At 39.0% G+C, this 21,530-nt stretch overlaps 1 protein-coding gene across 2 annotated transcripts in view; it reads left to right on the top strand.

Annotated features, from left to right (window-relative positions):
- Nucleotides 1-21,530, top strand: part of spag9b (sperm associated antigen 9b) — a 106,865-nt gene that overhangs the window by 66,845 nt on the left and 18,490 nt on the right. For both annotated transcript variants that reach the window (XM_077245947.1, XM_077245938.1), the window contains 10 exons: nucleotides 2,135-2,265; nucleotides 3,166-3,222; nucleotides 5,118-5,294; nucleotides 10,338-10,467; nucleotides 13,414-13,506; nucleotides 13,588-13,764; nucleotides 17,395-17,566; nucleotides 18,428-18,637; nucleotides 20,444-20,627; nucleotides 21,020-21,142. In XM_077245947.1, coding sequence (XP_077102062.1) covers nucleotides 2,135-2,265; nucleotides 3,166-3,222; nucleotides 5,118-5,294; nucleotides 10,338-10,467; nucleotides 13,414-13,506; nucleotides 13,588-13,764; nucleotides 17,395-17,566; nucleotides 18,428-18,637; nucleotides 20,444-20,627; nucleotides 21,020-21,142 — 1,454 coding nt within the window. The remainder of the gene's footprint in view (nucleotides 1-2,134; nucleotides 2,266-3,165; nucleotides 3,223-5,117; nucleotides 5,295-10,337; nucleotides 10,468-13,413; nucleotides 13,507-13,587; nucleotides 13,765-17,394; nucleotides 17,567-18,427; nucleotides 18,638-20,443; nucleotides 20,628-21,019; nucleotides 21,143-21,530) is intronic.

Here is a 21,530-nt window from a genome sequence, read left to right as displayed (position 1 = left end):
GTCTAGCTTTGAACTGACAGACTGTGTCTGCTTCCCGGACAATGTTAGGAAGATTGTTCCAAAGTTTTGGTGCTAAATAGGAAAAGGATCTACTGCCAGCAGTTGATTTATATATTCTAGGTATTATCAACTGGCCGGAGTTTTGAGATCGCAATAGACGTGAAGGACTATAATGGGTTAAGAGCTCGCTCAAGTACTGCGGAGCTAAACCATTTAGTGCTTTTTAAGTAATCAGCAATATTTTAAAATGTATACGATGTTTAATAGGGAGCCAATGCAGTGTTGACTTAGATGCACTTCCAACCCTGACCACTTTTAAACGTCTCTTGCTCAATGTTTTAAAGGACACTTGTAACTGTTTTTCTTGACTTGCCTCTATCTATTTAGTTCTTGAATGTTTAAAATGTGGCATTGTTATTTTGTGATTCTCGTGTATGAAACTTTTTGTGCTGCCGTCTTGACCAGGTCTCTCTGGAAGAAGAGATAGTAATATCTCAATGTGATTCTCCTGGTTAAAATAAAGGAAATAATAATAATTTAAAAACATAAGCCTAGGAGTAGTCTATTAATTGGACCTATTTGAAATGCAATAACAAAAATATCATTATTCACACTGATGTGTAGGGAAAAAAATAATTTAAATAGGCTATTACAAAATGACTGGTGTCTGGGACATCGTTGAAAACCCATTTTTTGGTCAGCCAGGGATCAAGAATAAAATTAGCTAATGTAATATGATCGTTTGGCGCTCTAGCGATTAATAAACATGCGTTTATTAACAGAATAATGCGCAGGTATTAAAGTTCTCCGCCGCTACAACGGATTTCCGTCAATTGCAGGGTTCCCGTCTGTCCTTAATGTCTTAAATTCACTTTTCATAATTTTAAGGCCGTAAATATGCTTTCATTTCTCAAATAGTGTTATAAATGTCTTGATTTTATTTTGAATAGGTCTTAAATTAAGGAAAGACGAGGTGTATTCACCCTGCTGAGGGGGATGTGATAAAGCCTGGATTGGAGCGAAAGCACGTTCCTCTCTCCACTCTAACATTCTGTAATCACTTCGCTCATGGTCCACTCTGGGTTTTCAATTCCCGCTCACGGAAAAACCGCTCCGTGTTCACTCAATTAATCTTAGTTTTGGAAAAGTGCATGTCAGGCTACAGCTGGTTTGCTGCGGTCCGAATCCGAGCGCGTTTGTTCCCGGCGCCCCCCACAGCGTTGGTCTGGTTTCACACTCAACTTGATTTTATCGAACCCTGGTGCGTTTGCGTGCATATTAGCCTACATCATCGCAAACGTGCACGCCGCGTGATAGAAAACAGAACCCGGGTCAATATTGGACGTTTTTCAATACCAAGTACGCAAACTTAAGACTCACTGCATATATTTATAACAACACGAAATATAAAACACAACCCTGCTTCTTTTTGTTTTCATTTTAAAAATATGAAACATTATTGATCATTAAAACTGACATTTAACAAACAGAGACAGGGTTGTATCGTTTTATTTTATTATGCATGTACACATACTGTGAAAAGAATACAGTAAAATACTTCTGACTTGATTTCTTCACTTGCAAGAGTGAAAACTGCAGGAAGACCTTTAACAGTTAAAGGTTTACACCATAACACTGCTCATTACAAAGCCGATGAAATGCTGTAATATTTTGTCCTAAGAAACTAAATTATGCAAATTATAAAATAGTGTATCTTATAATCACATTGTATTCCCAAAACAGCTGGTCTTTGCTCCCCTATTGTGTCGTATATCTGAGTGAAACGCTTCTGGAACAAGAGCAAATGTGGGCGGGGCTTGATTTTGTCTGTGGGGAATTGATTGGATGGTTGTGGTTTGCTATTGGCTGATCTCATGTGAGTGACAGGTTGCCCCGCCCACATCATCAGAGAAGTCAAGAGATGCTGCAAGAGGGATGGAAAATTATTTTATTAGGCACAAAAATGATGTGCACAGATAAATCATGTCTAATAAACATTTAATATGTCATGTATAATGTCAGTTTTGATTTCATGGTGACTTTAAACTCCGTTTAATTGATTTGTATGGTAAAACGCTCTCTGAAAAGCTGAGTTTTTACTGTGCTGAACACTAACAGGCCGTGTGTCCCTCAGAGCGACGTGCCGACGGCCCAGCGCAAGCGCTTCACACGGGTGGAGATGGCTCGAGTCCTGATGGAGAGGAACCAGTATAAAGAGCGTCTGATGGAGTTACAGGAGGCCGTCAGGTGGACCGAGATGATCCGGTCAGTCACGCTCGTCTCCAATCAACACTAGGGTTGGGAATCGAAAATCGATTCCAATTCGGGAATTGGTAAAAAATTTTATCGATTCCTTTGTAAGGATTTCAATATGACTTTAAACAATTGAAGCGCGAGCCGACTCGCACGCTATTTTATGTGCTGCACGTACATTCAAAACGCGCTCACAGAAAAAGTGATTTTAATGTGATTTTAAACCATTCAAGCACGAGACATGCCGTTTTCTGTGTTGCAGGGCATATGTAACGATATTGGGCAACTCATAAAGTGACAGCAGCCTAACACTCCTGCTGCCATTTCTATAATAACACCCAAAAGACAAAGAGAAAATTCACATATTCTTCACCGAATAACTTTTGTAACTATATTTGTAATGTATATTTTATTTATAAACTGCAGTGTTATTTTACATTTGATTTATAGTTTGTGTACCTGCAAATCTAAAACACAGTTTATTTTAATCTTATATCTTATAATAAAGTTTTTTTATTTGTTCTTTTTTTTACTTGTCTTTACTTGTTTACTTCTCTTTAATAATACTTAAAATTTATATTAGTTAGGCTAGTTTTTTTTTCCATGGTATTTTTATTTGGCTGAAGTTCTCATGTAAGTGTTCTTTAGCCTGTTGGTTTTTGTTCATGATGTCCAGCTACAATGAGATGTTTTGCAATAAGACTTAATGTGAATGATATTCGAAGTTTTTTTTTTTTTTTTTACCTTATTGGAATTGAAATTAGGGTCCGTTAAGTATCGGAATCGATAAGCGAATCGAAATTGGAATCGTTAAAATGTAAAGATACCCAACCCTAATCAACACCTACTTCCAAACTGGTTTCCTTTGCCTGGTCTGCATTGACTGAAGTGTGTTTTTGTTGTTCGATACAGAGCATCGAGAGAGAATCCAGGCTTGTCGGAGAAGAAAAAGTCCAGTATCTGGCAGTTGTAAGCAACAACTTCTAAGTTCTCCTCAAAGTTTGCTGTTATATTGGTTTTTGTGTGGTTTGGCGTTCAAACTATCTCATTTTATGTCCCCCTTTTATTTGTTTTTCTTCTAGGATGTAGGTAAATCTTAGAAAACCTAGTAAAACTTGCACTTGGTTTGATCCTTGAATCCAAAAATGTGTTCTTGGACTTGGGAATGGGGTTGTTTTTTAAGCTTTAACAGAAGCATAACAGGAATTTACAGCCAGACCGTTAGATTGCGTTAAACTTCACGGGACTAATGCTTGAGCATTCATTACACTTACTTTTAAAGGGTTTGGCAGAAAGCTGCTTGTTTTCTTCATTGAGATGCCATTCTCAGGTCATTTCAGTCTACTTAGGGTTTGCGTTTGGGGGCATTTAAGGTTTTGCATCTATTTTAAACCCATTCATTCTCCTCTTGTGTGCTCTTGTGTGTTCTCTGTGCTCCTGCTCATGTTGTCCTGTGTGTTTGCAGAAGGTGTGTTGGGGACTTATTAGTATTATATGTTTAGGTTAGGAATTAGAGCTGCACGATTAATCGTTAAAAGACCGCAATCTCGATCTCTATTAATTCCTAAATGACTATGATTCTGCTCTGTCTATTAAAGGAGTAGTTCACTTCAGAATTAAAATTTCCTGATAATTTACTCTCCCGCACGTCATCCAAGATGTTCATCTCTGTCTTTCTTCAGTGGAAAAGAAATTAAGGTTTTTGAGGAAAACATTCCAGGATTTTCTCCATATAGTGACTTTAGCGAAGGTCCAAATGTGAGTTTCAGTGCAGCTTCAAAGTCTCAACACGATCCAGCCGAGGAATAAGAGTCTGATCTAGACAAACCAGCGCACATTTATAACAAAATAAACATTTATATACTTTTTAGCCACTAGTGCTCTTCTTGCACTAGCTGTGATGCGCCACACATCAGTCAAAAAAATCGTGATTTTTCAATTTATCCAGAATCGTGCAGCTCTATTTGGAATAAAGCAGACCAGTTGATCCCTAAAAGCCTTTAGAATTAAGATTATTTAATTGCACAAAAATAGAGCAGGGGAGCATGACCAAAATATCAATAACATGTTTGATACGTTTTTAAAAATGTATGGGGAAAAAATCTGGAGTTTTTTTCAGAAATCACTATATACATGGTACATGCTACTTTTCAAAAGATTGAAAAAAAAAAAAAAAAGTTTTTGATCGATGTTCCAAGGCTGCGTTTATTTGATCAAAAATACAGTAAAAAAAAGTGAAATATTATTAGATTTTAAAATATCTTTTTTCTATGTGAATATATATATATATATAGTAAAGTGTAATTTATTCCTGTGATCAAAGCTGAATTTTCAGCATCATGACTCCAGTCTTCAGTGTCACATGATCCTTCAGAATTCAGTATGATGATTTGATGCTAAAGAAACATTTCTGATTATTATGTTAAAAACAGTTGTGCTGGTTCATATTTCAGTGGATACAAATATTTTCTTGATTAATAAAGTGAGAGTTCATAACAGCATATATTTGTGAAAAAAATTGTCACATTATAAATCTTTAATGTCCCTTTTGACCAATTTCACGCATCCTTGGTGAATAAAAAAATGTAAAAAATAAAAAATCTTACTGACCCCAATCGTTTGAACTTTAGTGTATTTTATATACGTATATATATTAGAGCAGGTGTGTTTGCAGTGGTCAGTTGTTCAGCATGTGGTGTGTGCACACTGATCGTCGTTAGGGTTGGGTTTCGCAGAGCTTGGCACATGTTTGGGACGTGACCCCAGAACCCCATAACGGTTAACCTTTGACCTCTAACCCCTGCTGCCGCTTGTGTCCGCATATGAGTCTGTGTGTCGTCTCTCTCCTCTCCCTCGTGCCCCAGTTTCAGCAGACTCTTCAGCTCCTCGTCCGGCTCCGCAGCCAAGAAACCCGACGCCCCGGTGAACCTGAAGTACAACGCTCCCACCGCACACATCGTCCCGTCGGTGAAGAAGAGGAGCAGCACCATCGCTCAACTCCCAAGCGACAAATCCAGAGCCTTCGACTTCCTCAACGAGGAGTGAGTGATGTCCTTACACACTTCACATACATGTAGGGCTGTAGTCAAGACTATCTTTGTCGAGTCCAAGACCAGGACTATTCGAGTCCGAGACCAGGACTATTCGAGTCCGAGACCAGGACTATTCGAGTCCGAGACCAGGACTATTCGAGTCCGAGACCAGGACTGTTCGAGTCCGAGACCAGGACTATTCGAGTCCGAGACCAGGACTATTCGAGTCCGAGACCAGGACTATTCGAGTCCGAGACCAGGACTATTCGAGTCCGAGACCAGGACTATTCGAGTCCAAGTCCAAGACAAGGACTATTCGAGTCCAAGTCCAAGACAAGGACTATTCGAGTCCAAGTCCAAGACAAGGACTATTCGAGTCCAAGTCCAAGACAAGGACTATTCGAGTCCAAGTCCAAGACAAGGACTATTCGAGTCCAAGTCCAAGACAAGGACTATTCGAGTCCAAGTCCGAGACCAGGACTATTCGAGTCCGAGACCAGGACTATTCGAGTCCGAGACCAGGACTATTCGAGTCCGAGACCAGGACTATTCGAGTCCGAGACCAGGACTATTCGAGTCCAAGTCCGAGACCAGGACTATTCGAGTCCAAGTCCGAGACCAGGACTATTCGAGTCCGAGACCAGGACTATTCGAGTCCGAGACCAGGACTATTCGAGTCCGAGACCAGGACTATTCGAGTCCGAGACCAGGACTATTCGAGTCCGAGACCAGGACTATTCGAGTCCAAGTCCAAGACCAGGACTATTCGAGTCCAAGTCCAAGACCAGGACTATTCGAGTCCAAGTCCAAGACCAGGACTATTCGAGTCCAAGTCCAAGACCAGGACTATTCGAGTCCAAGTCCAAGACCAGGACTATTCGAGTCCAAGTCCAAGACCAGGACTATTCGAGTCCAAGTCCAAGACCAGGACTATTCGAGTCCAAGTCCAAGACCAGGACTATTCGAGTCCAAGTCCAAGACCAGGACTATTCGAGTCCAAGTCCAAGACCAGGACTATTCGAGTCCAAGTCCAAGACCAGGACTATTCGAGTCCAAGTCCAAGACAAGGACTATTCGAGTCCAAGTCCAAGACAAGGACTATTCGAGTCCAAGTCCAAGACAAGGACTATTCGAGTCCAAGTCCAAGACAAGGACTATTCGAGTCCAAGTCCAAGACAAGGACTATTCGAGTCCAAGTCCAAGACAAGGACTATTCGAGTCCAAGTCCGAGACCAGGACTATTCGAGTCCGAGACCAGGACTATTCGAGTCCGAGACCAGGACTATTCGAGTCCGAGACCAGGACTATTCGAGTCCGAGACCAGGACTATTCGAGTCCAAGTCCGAGACCAGGACTATTCGAGTCCAAGTCCGAGACCAGGACTATTCGAGTCCAAGTCCGAGACCAGGACTATTCGAGTCCAAGTCCAAGACCAGGACTATTCGAGTCCGAGACCAGGACTATTCGAGTCCGAGACCAGGACTATTCGAGTCCGAGACCAGGACTATTCGAGTCCGAGACCAGGACTATTCGAGTCCGAGACCAGGACTATTCGAGTCCAAGTCCAAGACCAGGACTATTCGAGTCCAAGTCCAAGACCAGGACTATTCGAGTCCAAGTCCAAGACCAGGACTATTCGAGTCCAAGTCCAAGACCAGGACTATTCGAGTCCAAGTCCAAGACCAGGACTATTCGAGTCCAAGTCCAAGACCAGGACTATTCGAGTCCAAGTCCAAGACCAGGACTATTCGAGTCCAAGTCCAAGACCAGGACTATTCGAGTCCAAGTCCAAGACCAGGACTATTCGAGTCCAAGTCCAAGACCAGGACTATTCGAGTCCAAGTCCAAGACCAGGACTATTCGAGTCCAAGTCCAAGACCAGGACTATTCGAGTCCAAGTCCAAGACCAGGACTATTCGAGTCCAAGTCCAAGACCAGGACTATTCGAGTCCAAGTCCAAGACCAGGACTATTCGAGTCCAAGTCCAAGACCAGGACTATTCGAGTCCATGTCCAAGACCAGGACTATTCGAGTCCAAGTCCAAGACCAGGACTATTCGAGTCCGAGACCAGGACTATTCGAGTCCGAGACCAGGACTATTCGAGTCCGAGACCAGGACTATTCGAGTCCGAGACCAGGACTATTCGAGTCCGAGACCAGGACTATTCGAGTCCGAGACCAGGACTATTCGAGTCCGAGACCAGGACTATTCGAGTCCGAGACCAGGACTATTCGAGTCCGAGACCAGGACTATTCGAGTCCGAGACCAGGACTATTCGAGTCCGAGACCAGGACTATTCGAGTCCAAGTCCGAGACCAGGACTATTCGAGTCCAAGTCCGAGACCAGGACTATTCGAGTCCAAGTCCGAGACCAGGACTATTCGAGTCCAAGTCCGAGACCAGGACTATTCGAGTCCAAGTCCGAGACCAGGACTATTCGAGTCCAAGTCCGAGACCAGGACTATTCGAGTCCAAGTCCGAGACCAGGACTATTCGAGTCCAAGTCCGAGACCAGGACTATTCGAGTCCAAGTCCGAGACCAGGACTATTCGAGTCCAAGTCCGAGACCAGGACTATTCGAGTCCAAGTCCGAGACCAGGACTATTCGAGTCCAAGTCCGAGACCAGGACTATTCGAGTCCAAGTCCGAGACCAGGACTATTCGAGTCCAAGTCCGAGACCAGGACTATTCGAGTCCAAGTCCGAGACCAGGACTATTCGAGTCCAAGTCCGAGACCAGGACTATTCGAGTCCAAGTCCGAGACCAGGACTATTCGAGTCCAAGTCCGAGACCAGGACTATTCGAGTCCAAGTCCGAGACCAGGACTATTCGAGTCCAAGTCCGAGACCAGGACTATTCGAGTCCAAGTCCGAGACCAGGACTATTCGAGTCCAAGTCCGAGACCAGGACTATTCGAGTCCAAGTCCGAGACCAGGACTATTCGAGTCCAAGTCCGAGACCAGGACTATTCGAGTCCAAGTCCGAGACCAGGACTATTCGAGTCCAAGTCCGAGACCAGGACTATTCGAGTCCAAGTCCGAGACCAGGACTATTCGAGTCCAAGTCCGAGACCAGGACTATTCGAGTCCAAGTCCGAGACCAGGACTATTCGAGTCCAAGTCCGAGACCAGGACTATTCGAGTCCAAGTCCGAGACCAGGACTATTCGAGTCCAAGTCCGAGACCAGGACTATTCGAGTCCAGGACAGGGGGAAAAAAAAGTCTTAAGCATGTCATTATCTAGACAATCATATTGGGTTATTATTTGTTGATCTAAAATAGTGTTAATTTTAAGACTAAATTAACATGCATTATTGTTGACGAAAAAAGACGAGACTAAAATGTTTTGCATAAAATAAAAACTTAGATAAAATGTCTATTCATTTTCGTCTACAATCGTCTCTACGAAATTTCGAATATTCCATTAGTTGATTTTATTATAGAATATCGAATAGGTTGTGCAATTGTTGTCTATAAAAAATCCACATGTTTTCCGTTCTGATGATGATTACCTAGCAGAAATATTAATTGTTAAGCCTTGTAAAATCTAATTTGTTTATTTCTCAAGACCAATCTAGAATGTAAACAGGTTGTATTTTAGGCCTACAGTAGGCCTATTCTTTTCAGTTTTTCTGGGTATATACTTATTTTATTTCTTATTTTATACGTTGCATTCAACAAAAATCATTCAAAAAGTGTATTTTGTCAGGTAATTATGACATTTAAACAATATTTGAGAATTGTGAAATACTATTTCACTGAAATGGTTATCAGAAATAATCTCAGAAATAATTTGTTATTTAAAAAAAAAAGACTAAAATATTTTGACTAAAACTTGACTAAGATATATTGAGTTTTCTTTTGACTAAAACTAGACTAAAATGAAGAGACTTTTAGGCGACTAAAACTTGACTAACAAAAAAAGATATGTGAATGACTAAAACTAACAAGGACATTTGGGACAAGACATGTGATATAAAATATTACCCAGAGCACTCTGCTTTAATACATGTAGCCTTAATGTAACTAGAAAGACTATTAATACAGTATAATACATAATTTGAAAAAAAATAAAGAAATACATCTTCATTCCTTCCCTTACCTGAGCCAAAGCTTGCAAAGTAGTTGTAAGGTTTTTGACTGCATCAATAATAATATACGATGGACTATATATTAAATGTTCTAGGCTATTTGATTTGTTCATTTTTATCATTTAAATAATGAAAATATTGTTTTCCATAATAACAAATTATGATTATTAATAATAATAATACATGCTATTAATACATGTTTTTATTTTAAAGTACAATAGTATTATATATTTTTTATTGATTTAAATTTCTCCTTTTAAATATTAAAATAAAACTATTATTTTTAATGTTAATAATAACACATAATTTTTATTTTATGGCACAATAGTATTATTGCCATTGTATTTCTTGATTTTTTTTAAAAAATCATTTGAATTATATTGTATTTAATAATAATGACAATAATAACAATTATTATTATAAATAATAAATGGCTATATTTTTTATTATATAGTACAATAGTTTATTGTAACATATTTCTTTATTGATTTGTTTAATGTTTAGAATTAATATATATTTAATAATAATAATACTTGCCATTGTATTTCTTCCTTGATTTGTTTATTTTTTATAATTTAAATATATAAAACAAAAATATTGTTTTCAATAATAATAATAATTATTAATAAATGATATTAATATTTTTACAGTTCAATAGTATTTTTTTTTTAATTGATTTCAATTTTAGAATTTAAATAATAATAAAACAATTTTAGTTTATGGTACAATCGTATTCATGCGGTTGTATTATTGATTTGTTTAGTTTTTAGAATTTAAATAATGATGAAACAAATATGTTGTTTAAATAATGACTACATTAATATTAATAATTCTAATGACTATTATTTGTATTGTTATTGAATAGTCATATGGAATGTTTTTTTTGGTCCTGGTGGTGTGTTAAGTTTCTCTGTTTGTGTGTGTGTGTGGTGTGTGGTGTGTGGTGTGTGTGTGTGTGTAGGGCTGAGGTGGAGAGTGTGGTGTCTCGTCGAGAGCAGAAGAGAGCTCAGTACCGGCAGGTGAAGGATCACGTGCAGAAAGAGGACGGCAGGTTACAGGCGTGTGGATGGAGTTTACCTCCCAAACACAAGGTAACATCTCAAACACACTGTCTGTGTAACACTGCTTTCAGTCTCGGCAGCCACGCGCGTTTCCATTACAGATTTGCGCAAAACTTTTGCGATGTGTTCTAAATGTCGATAAAAAACCTATTGCAAAATGACGTGTTTCCATTAACCGATGTTATGTGACTAAAACGTAAATTTTTTCCTCTCGCGATAAGTCATTACAAACACCATAGCAGCGTATTTCGGTAGGTTTGCGTATATCTCAGACACCGCACTAGACATTATTATTAATGGAAGGAGACGTAAGTGTGTTTTCCAAGCATTAATGGCAAGGAAAGACCCTTATATTTGAGAGCGGCACATATGAGGTGTTTCCCTCAAATCTGCTCTTTATAAGCTCTTTATAAATTGTTGCATTTCCTTTGTTGTTTAAAATCCAGTAATCCCATAATTCTTTTGTCTTTTACAAGTTTAATAAAGAAATCTGTCGAAATCATATTGGCTTCTTTAACCCTCTGAGGTCGGCGTCTCGCTTTTTTTCTTATCAGTGCAAAAGAAACTCAAAATACTCTGTTGATTTTGATCTTACATATTAAGTGTTGTACATCATTAGATCCTGATAAGTGTCTATTTTTTTACACATTAAAAGTAAAGTGTTGTGCTTGTCGCCAAATAAAGAAAAACAAACATGATGCGCGTTCTGCCTTCTCTCTGTCAGTGAAGTCCATTCTGAAACGCGTCCGAAAATTAACTGTAATTCCGCGAATTCCTTGTCATACAGGCACGAGTGTTTTTCCATAATGAAGCTTGAACTCTCTTCTTTTAAATGAATTAATTTATATAAAAAACAAATATTCTAAGTTTATGTAATCTGTATGAAAAGAGAGAGATGTCAGTCTTTTTCTTTCCAGCTCATTATACCTGATTACGCATTAATGTGCCACGCCCACGGAGAGCGCGCGGTATTCAAACGCAAATGATCTAAGGCAAGCCATGCAAACATGCCAACGCCCACCAGCTGGATTATAAAATACATCATGTTTAGTAAATATCTTACTACAGCTGTGTAAACAGCGTATCCCTATGCTATGAGCAATAATACTATCTAATAACCCTGGAAAATGTTCCAGAAGTGCTGGTAGTTTCATTTCGAGGAGCAATGGATCCAGCTAATGTAGTAAGTCAATTATTCGTAAGTGATTTGTTCTAAACGCGATATTGAATAGTGTCTGACTGTAAACCGCAAAAAGACTGTTTAAATATGAATTGCGTGTCTGTGTGTAGGCTAAATGATGAATGAACGGCACAGGCGCGTGCGCGCTTTGTTTACTACAGTTATAAAGCGCGTGTCTGTGCCGTTCATTCACTCTCGCACCTACATTAGTAAACGTTTTGTTTACATGAACACATCCAAACTATATTGCTATAGCCTACTAAGATGAGTAAAAATAGACTGAAATATGTTGAAATAAAATGTCTGTATAAGCAACAAACTGCAAATTCACATGTATATGCTAATATATCATACACAATATGTTACAAATATTGTAACAAAGACTAAATATGAATGTTTAGACAAGATTTTGTGATTAGTTTTGGATAGATTATAAAGTTTTGACTGTAAAAAAAGACTACTGTCACATTAAATAGGTATGCTTTTGTTCACCAATTTCTGCTCATGTTAAATATACTATAGTATGATGTTTTGTCAAAAATAAAGTAGGTATATTGAATTATCAACTAAGATGTTATTATAGTGTTTGTTCCAATATTCAAACTAAGGAATCCTTACCTTTTTTAATACGTATGATAAAATGTATACTTTTTACAAAGAAATACACTTGAAATATTGTTAAAATTGTAATTGATGTTGTAATTGTAACCTATTTGTAATTGGGTACAATTTCTAATTGTAAAACATGTATATATAGATAATTTCTTTTGTCCTTGCGTTCTTTGGGACCCTGTGACACATCTGTGTGAAAGGCTAATTAATATGCAGCTCATTATGTATGTGGCACATTATCCGGCCTTTGTCTTCTCAGGTGTGAACACGCCTCCACGCATATTGCCTTTCCAATCAAAAGGTGTCTTATAAAATTTAAATCAATGTATTGTTTAGTGTAAATGATTAGGCAAGATGATTTTCAGATCATTTTGAAGCAAAAACTCTAGGCAACAACACTCATTAGTCAAAAGTCTTGTGGACACATATTTAGTATGTGTTTTGTGGCCTTATTTCAGACACTTTAAGTTTTAGTTTTTTCAATAACCACGCATAAACATTATTCTCTAAATAATGTACATACATGTTGCTCACATATTACGGTAGCCCCGTTTGTGCTATATAGAGTGAATTTACACCTTTGCCATTAACATGTTTATAATAACTGAAAAAAGCACAAATGTCAGAGCATGTCAGAACACCTCAAGGACCCCAAAAACACCTTAGACCTGTAGATCGACTGTTACGTATGTCAGGTGACCAAAAAAAAGAACGTTTTCATTGCAGTTTTGCAAAATATTACTTCTTCGAATTGACTGAAAACCACCTGACGTGAGTGTAAAAACTGTTTTACATTATATTGGCATATTTCAATTTGTGCTATTTGATGGGTAATGGAAACGCAGATACTGAGATAATATTATAGTTAATTTTCTTGTGCTTTTCTTTTATATAGTTTTTATTCATTTTATTTCATTTTTAGTTATTTTAGTGCTTTAGGTTGGCTAATAGCCGAGTTTACTTTTTTATATTGTATTTCAGTTTACATTTATTTTATTTTAATTAATGAAAACATTTTTATGTTGTCGGTTATGGTTTTAGTAAACTATAATAGCCCTGCTGCGTATCAGACATAAACTTCTATCATGCATATTGTGAGAAAGCAAGAATCCTAATAAAAAGTTGCCTATAAATATTAAAAAAGTTCATATTTTTGTTAAAGCCTCCATATTCTGCTTTTAAAGGTTGCCAATGGTGGACAAGCCGAGAACAAGATAAAGAATCTGCCGGTTCCCGTGTACCTGCGACCTTTAGATGAGAAAGATGCTTCCATGAAGGTGAGCCTCTTCCCGTTCTGATTCCCGTTCTCTGGTTACTCTTGTGGTTTGACCGTGTCATTCGTTCCTGTGTGTGTGTAGCTGTGGTGCGCTGCAGGAGTGAATCTGTCAGGTGGTAAGACTCGTGACGGAGGCTGCATCGTGGGAGCGAGTGTGTTTTATAAAGACGTGTCTGGAGACGAGAGCGAATCCGTCGGCCTCAGGAGGAAGAAGAGAGGATCTCAGAGCAGCCTCGACCGACTCGAGCAGGAGCTCACGGTCAGGACAACACACACTCACACACACACTCACTCACACACACACACAGTCTCTCACTCTCTCACACACGCACACACACTCACACGCACACACTCATACACACTCTCACTCTCTCACACACACACTCACACACACACTCACTATCTCACACACACTCACACTAGGGTTGTGCCGATGGACGATATCATCGTCCATCATGATGGCTGACCGACATCACGATGGTGAGCCACCATCGTGATGCCACGCCCCCCACCCTGTCAGACCGGCCCAGTCTCACGACAGTTCGTGTTCGTCTGTACACAAGTGGTTGGGGACCTGGCTCGTGAGCCACACCTGGTCTCTCACCCTTTACCAACAAACGATAAAAAAAATGAAGACGTGCTTGTTCAGTGCTGTTCGCGAGAGTCACGAGTCACCACAGCAATCAACTAACCGCCTACATTTCTGTGGTAACCTAACAGTTACAGCTCCTGCACTCTGCACTGGGATTCAAGCAGCTGCTGCTTATTTAAGGTGATGGCGAAAATAATTTTAGAACAGCAGCGAAAATGTAAAAGTAGGCTATATAAACTTTAATATATCCTTTTATTGAAACGGGTGCTTTGCTGTTCAAAGAGACATTTCGAAACATTTCACCCACCTCACTTTTGCCGGAGAGACCGTTAATTTATGTATAAATGTGTTGTATTGTTGATAATCCGCGCAGATTTCAGTTGATTCCGTTTAAAGTTATTAATAATAAAACATGAATGAATGAGAAAGAAAAGAGCAGGATGTGCTTTATATTGAAAAGAAATATTAAAAGCGCGATAAGTCGCGAAAGAGAACTGAATTCTACTGATAGGATGCTGTGCGCACGTTCCGAGCGCAACACGCGAGCATAGTAGGCTAGTCTTTGTCTTCGGTTGCGAGCCTAAACGGCCAAATAAACATAGAAATACTTCAAAATGCCAAGCCGAGTATTTCCGTGGCGTAAACACAGTAGAAGTAGCTACTCACTCTCTCTCTCTCTCTCTCTCTCTCTCTCTCTCTCTCTCTCTCTCTCTCTCTCTCTCTCTCTCTCTCTCTCTCTCTCTCTCTCTCTCTCTCTCTCTCTCTCTCTCTCTCTCTCTCTCTCTCTCTCTTCGTGATGGTCAGCGCGATTCCGTAGCCCCCCCCCCCCCCAACGATTTCATCGTCCATCGCGATGTTTTGCTGGAAACATCGTCAACTGCCAATTTAGGGGGACATCGCCCAACCCTAACTCACACACACTCTCACTCTCACTCTCACACACACACACACACACACACACACACACACACACACACACACACACACACACACACACACACTCACACTCACACTCACACTCACACACACTCTCACTCTCTCACACACACTCTCACTCTCTCACAACCAGTGTTGGGGGTAACTTGTTACAAGTAACTTGAGTTACGTAATCAGATTACTTTTTCAAGTAACTAGTAAAGTAACGCATTACTTTTTCAATTTACAACAAAATATCTGAGTTATTTTTTCACATTTATTGACTGACAGCTCTCCTGTCCCCATGTTGAGAGAAATAAAGTGAGGTGTTGTGTGCATTTGCATTGAACATGCATTTACTCATCTCACTTGCACAAAAACATTCAGTATTCCTCAAAATGAATAAAAACAGTCAAATGCAATCTCAGAATTTTGTGCAAAAGTTTTATCATGAACTATGTTAAATTACACAAATATACTTTATGTATTTAATCTCACTTTATTAACCAATGTCTTTGCTGCTGACCTACAATGATCTAATTCAACCATACTAATAAGCAAAAATGACTTTAGATTAGGTTTAGAAATAAGTGTGTTGAACTTCCTTCTCCTGTATCCTATTGTTATTTAATCAAGAACAGCAGCAGCTGAAAGGTTTGTTTGAGCGGCGCCCTCTACTGTACAGTAGTAAATATGCATTTCCTTCAGCCTTAGGCTTATTCATTTAACTTTTGATGTGAAAGGGCCTTAACAATTGGAAAAAATAGATTGTTTTAGCTGTTATTAAAAAACAAACAAACAAGCCCATGCAGGTGAGAAAAAGTAACGCAAAAGTAATGTAACGCATTACTTTCCATAAAAAGTAACTTATTAACGTACTTAGTAACTTTTTTGGGGAGTAACGCAATATTGTAATGCATTACTTTTAAAAGTAACTTTCCCCAACACTGCTCACAACACACACACACACACTCACACACACTCTCACTCTCTCACAACACACACACACTCACACACACACAGACACACACACAATCGCAACAACAACACAGTCTAGGGCTGTGCAACGATTATTCGCATCCACAATAGAAGTTTGTGTTTACATAATATATGTGTATGTACTGTGTATAATTATTTTGTGTGCGTGTATATAAATACACACACATGCATGTATATATTTAAGAAAATGTTTTAATTTATATTTAATTTAATTTAACATAAATTGCAGATTTCCGCGCAAAATTTGCGGGGCTTGCATGATTTCATAATCCCCACATTTTCTTTGCAAAAAAGACACGTATATCTTTCACACAAGAGCAGCCATTTTCCCCATTGCATAAATATCCGTGAAAACGTGCCGCATAATCAAGGATTTTTGCCCACAACTGTCTATATCAGCATCAGTGTTTCTGAACTCCTGAAACGCCTCCATTGTATCTTGAGTTTATTCCGGGAACGAACACGTCACAATATTCCTCATTATAATAATTAATATGCAGAATAAAGGGGCGGGGCCTGGTTGAGTTAGTTAGTTGTGTGTTAAACTGGCGGTTATGGTAAGGGGCGGGACATTTCCCAAACACACTCGAAGCGCTCGACTAATCACAACACACTGCTCCAGCCGACCAATCAGAGCACAGTGTGCTTTTCAGAAGGAGGGGCTTCATAGAGACAGGAAGTAAACAGGAGTGTGTTTCCCGTACAGCGCTGTGACTCGCTGCTTCACTATTACAGTACGATGGACCTAATCACGACTGTTTCCCGAAATCCCGTACTGTCGCAAATCACAAAATGATGTTACGCACGTGGTGGAGTAATAACTTCATAAAATCAGTATGAGATTGTAATTTATAGCAAAACATGTAGCATTATTTCAGACATGGCATCTGAGGACTATTTCTCATTTTTCTCTGTTATTTTGCCTTATTTCCAGATTGAATAATAGTCTCGTTCTTACGCACTCGAGCTCGTTCACACACGCGCACTCTTAAAAAAAGACGCTTTAAATCTCTTGACAAACTAAAAGATGTAAATTACATTTGTATGTATTCTAAATAAGACACAGATTGTACTGAATGCCAGCTTGCTTATTTGGCTCAAGATCAGGATTTATTGAGTCCACGAGTCATGCAAACTAGAAACTCTTCTTCTAACCACAGGTCGAGGTCTGTCGCTCAAACACACAACTCTGCGATGATGTTTGCGAATGTTAGTTTAAACGATGGTTTTGGGAAAGAGGAGCCGCAACAATGGAGAATATGGGGAAAATAATCAACATTCAAGCAGGAAAACCTGTTCTAGTAGAGACCAAGACTTTTGTAAAAGGGCATAATAGGTCTTTAAGGTTGTGTGTTGTGTGTGTGTGTGTGTGTGTGTGTGCAGGAGCAGGAGAAGGAGCTGAAGTATCAGGATGAACTCTCCAGCCTGGTGTGGATCTGCACCACAACACACGCCACCTCAAAAGTCATAGTGATCGACGCCAACCAGCCCGGAAACGTCCTGGAGAGCTTCATCGTCTGTAACTCTCACGTGTTGTGCATCGCCAGCGTTCCAGGTCAGAGACGCCACTGCGTCCTTCATCTGAGACCGTGTTCAGAATCTCCACTAGGGCTGTCAAATAAACATTCGAATTTTGAATAATCATCGATGCACATTCGAATGCAAAACCCGTACTTTCGAATTTCTGGTGTGTCAAGAGGCGCGCGAGACATGATGATGACGTAACTGACGCGGTCTGTTTTTGTTAGCTTATCCAGTGTACAGCGCTGCGTTGTTAATATGAAAACTGGTGATGATAAACCCTCTCGAGGCAAAAATCGTGCAACGACATACTTGATCAAACCTGCACATTGTGTGTGTTTGTGTGTGTGTTTTCAACAGTCAACAAAAAGCGCTCAGCACTCGCTCAGATAAAATTGAGAGTCTGGTGTTTTTGATGATCAATATGTAGATGTACTGTAGTGAGTAGAAGTGAGTGATTCTGAATGTCAGTTTGCTATTGTGTGTTCATGTAGTTCATTACGCGTCTGTTGAAGCGCGTTTTCTCAGGTTACTGATGCACGAACACAGTTTTATGCACTCTTGTAACTTAAGTTTCCTTGCATGCACATTAAGGAAATTATATTTTATTTAAGAACAATGAAAAGTTTGAAAAGTTAATGCACTTTAAAAAATTAATGTTATTTAATTTCAATAAAAAGATGCGACGCTTGATTTGGTTTATATTTGCTTATTGCGCGCACTTGCGCCCTCTTGTGGGCATTGCACTTTTTTCCTCTAACATTAAGTATTGCCTTTAGAATTCGAATAAATAAATAATAATATTTAAGAAAGAAATTCTAATTTAGCTTTTCAGCCATTTTGACAGCCCTAATCTCCACAGATGTGTTTGATCTGAAAGGTGTGTGTGTGTCAGGTGCTCGTGAGACGGATTACCCCGTTGGAGAGGATCCGAGCGCTGATGGTGAGGGTGAAGGAGCGTGTAAACTCAGCTGTGCAGACAGCAGTGTGTCCACGGGTTCTGATGCGGGTCTGGAGGGCATCACTGTCGTCGACTGCTCGACTGACGGACCCGTGGCCATCCCTCAAACCGTCTGCAACAACTCCACAGAGTCCTCTAACTCTGGTAACGCAGCCTCCATCCCAAAAACACACTTTTCTGTACTTCGCTTAGGGGTGTAACGAAGTTGGTAATACACTACCAGTCAAAAGTTTTGGATCAATAAGATTTTTCAGATGTTTTTATTTGATTAGAAATACAACAAAAAAAACACAGTAATATTCTTAAATATTATTACAATTTAAAATAGATGTTTTCTATGTGAATATATAGTGAAGTGTAATTTATTCCTGTGATCAAAGCTGAATTTTCAGCATCATTACTCCAGTCTTCAGTGTCACATGATCCTGCAGAAATCACTATAATATGATGATTTGATGCTCAAGAAACATTACAAAAGATTATATTTCAAATAAATGCTGTTCTTTTGAATTTTCTATTTATTAAAGAATCCTGAAATAAAAATGTAAATAACTGTTTTAAACATTGATGATAATAATAAGACACCGTCTGCAACAACTCCATAGAGTTCTCTTACTCTGGTAACGCAGCCTCCATCCCAAAATCACTCACGGCAAAGTACTTTTCCATTTTTCTCTTAGGGAGCAATTGTTCCCTAAATTGTTCCTATGTTCTTACTGGTCAAAACTTTTTTCCATTAGCTGGACATTTTTCGCCACCTGAGCAAAAAAATTTTTTATACCAGACATGTTCAGTGTACGTAAACACAGACAAAAAAATGGTTTCGACATGCAGTAACTTTTAACTTTAATGTGCCATTTCTTTTTTAGTTGACCCTTAATGTAACTTAGTGGTATAAAATCATATTTTCACAAAACAAGTGAAAAATTAAGAAGTCACTAAACAAAGCACAATTTAAGTTACCTGAGTTTTTTTTTTTTTTTTTTTTTTTACAGTGCTTTACCAATTAATTCTATTAAAATAATTTTTAAATTCTCTTTCAGGACAGTTTCAGGACAAAAAAAAAATTAAGCACTTACACTGACATGGTTTGTGACAACTTTCGTTTTTTTTTACTGTATAGTCAATATATATATATCAGTTTAAATGCTTCAATTTGTTTTAACCTTATATTTTAATATGAAAACAAACTGAAGCATTTAAATAATGTAATAGCTAAATATTTTCAAGAAAAGTGAATGTGAACTCTTTTATAGTCATCTAAACATCTAAGTCTTCTTTAAAACAAACATCGCTTATATTGCTTTAAAGCAGCAGCTTTACAGTATTAATCATGAAAAATAAGTGTCACCGTTGCTTTAAATTAGAATTAAAGCTTTAGTTTAATGTTTTTACTCGCGTCTGAACAGAAGAAATGAACCGAGGAGATTTACACCTCAAAGAAGGCGGAGCCTCAGAGCCACACCAACCGGTGATGTCATCACCACACTGACCAATGGTAGTCCAGAGGTGTTTCCAGTCAGAACACTGCAGAGTTCACTAAAGCAAGCGGTTTCAAACTCCAAAAACGAGCGTTGCATTGGCCTGAGTTAGTTCGACATGACGTCACACCAGTTTGTTCATCTATTTCACTTTAGTATATCGGGCCTAAGAGAAATTGCAAAAGAAATCATAAATGCACACAGAGCTTGACATAAACTTTTTTGCTCACCAGCAGGTTTATTAGGTTACTGTCTCTTTAAGACCTGGCGCACGGATCTAATACACTGTTAAACATCCGTTTTCTTTCTCAACTGTTTACGTTCACTTCTAATATAACTGACTGTGTTTCTGTATCTCTAATATAACTGTATCTCTAATATAACTGACTGTGTTTCTGTATCTCTAATATAACTGACTGTGTTTCTGTATCTCTAATATAACTGACGGTGTTTCTGTGTCTCTCTGCAGATGAGGCGTTGGGTCAGAGCAGGCCGGACGCAGTGACGTCAGCAGAAGAAGCTCTGGAGGCCACAGAAAGCAGCACTAGCACGCCTGTAGACGAGAGCCAGACCGGCATCTACACCGAACACGTGTTCACGGACCCGCTGGGAGTGCAGAACAGCAGAGACACGCCGTCCAGCTACACACAGAGGTCATAAAGAGCACTTCATGTCTCTGTCTCGATCAGTGTCGGGGGAAACTCATTACAAGCCCAGTTTTATTTATAGAGCACAAGTTTAATGAGGTGTTTGATTATGATTTCACTTTTTTAACTTGAGTTAGTGTGTAATGTTAGAGCATAAACAACATCTGCACAGTTTAGGGAGCTTTTTAAGGACTTCAACAAACGGCTGGTAGGGACTACACGACATTCCTCCCGGGTTAGTGACATCACTAACCGTAAAATTTACATAAAACCCGCCCCTGGGAACGCGATTTATAGATTATCATGACAGAATATGCTGATCAATGACTAGAAGATAAGCTACATAAATTCATCAACTATCCATTCAGAAATGTGAGAGTAACGCTCTGGTTTTGTAGGGAGTGTGACCTGGTGAAGGATGGCGTCAGCTCGATGTCTGAGGAGCAGGACCTCATGAGAGAAGAAGCCAGTAAGATGAGCAGCGTTCTGCCTACGATGTGGCTCGGCGCTCAGAACGGCTGGTGAGTCCGACAAACCGTCACTCGGTTGGGCTTTTCACACTTGAAGTAGATTATAGCACATTTAAAGACAGCTAGTGTATACCAACATTGAGACTGTCTTTGGTTCACTGCAGTTTTAAGGAGAAAATACGGAGCAATAGTGTGGACTTATGAATTTGCATATTGTTTTTCTTAAAGCATATTAAAAACACCACATAGACATATAAACAACATTAAACGCTGGATTTTCACCACAGGGGGACTTTTATGTAAAAAAACTTTTTTTTTTAACTAGGCAAACAAAAAAATACAGATAAATACACAAAAAACATGCAAAAAACAAATAGATATTCATTGCACACCAACTGAAATATTTCAGGTCTTTTATTGTTTTAATACTGATGATTTT

Source organism: Siphateles boraxobius, unplaced genomic scaffold (assembly GCF_051911475.1).
Source record: "Siphateles boraxobius isolate OS27281-9 unplaced genomic scaffold, OSU_SipBor_1 103, whole genome shotgun sequence".
NCBI lineage: Eukaryota > Metazoa > Chordata > Actinopteri > Cypriniformes > Leuciscidae > Siphateles > Siphateles boraxobius.
Note: the sequence above shows the minus strand (reverse complement) of the source record. Positions and strands in the feature narration are given on the sequence as shown.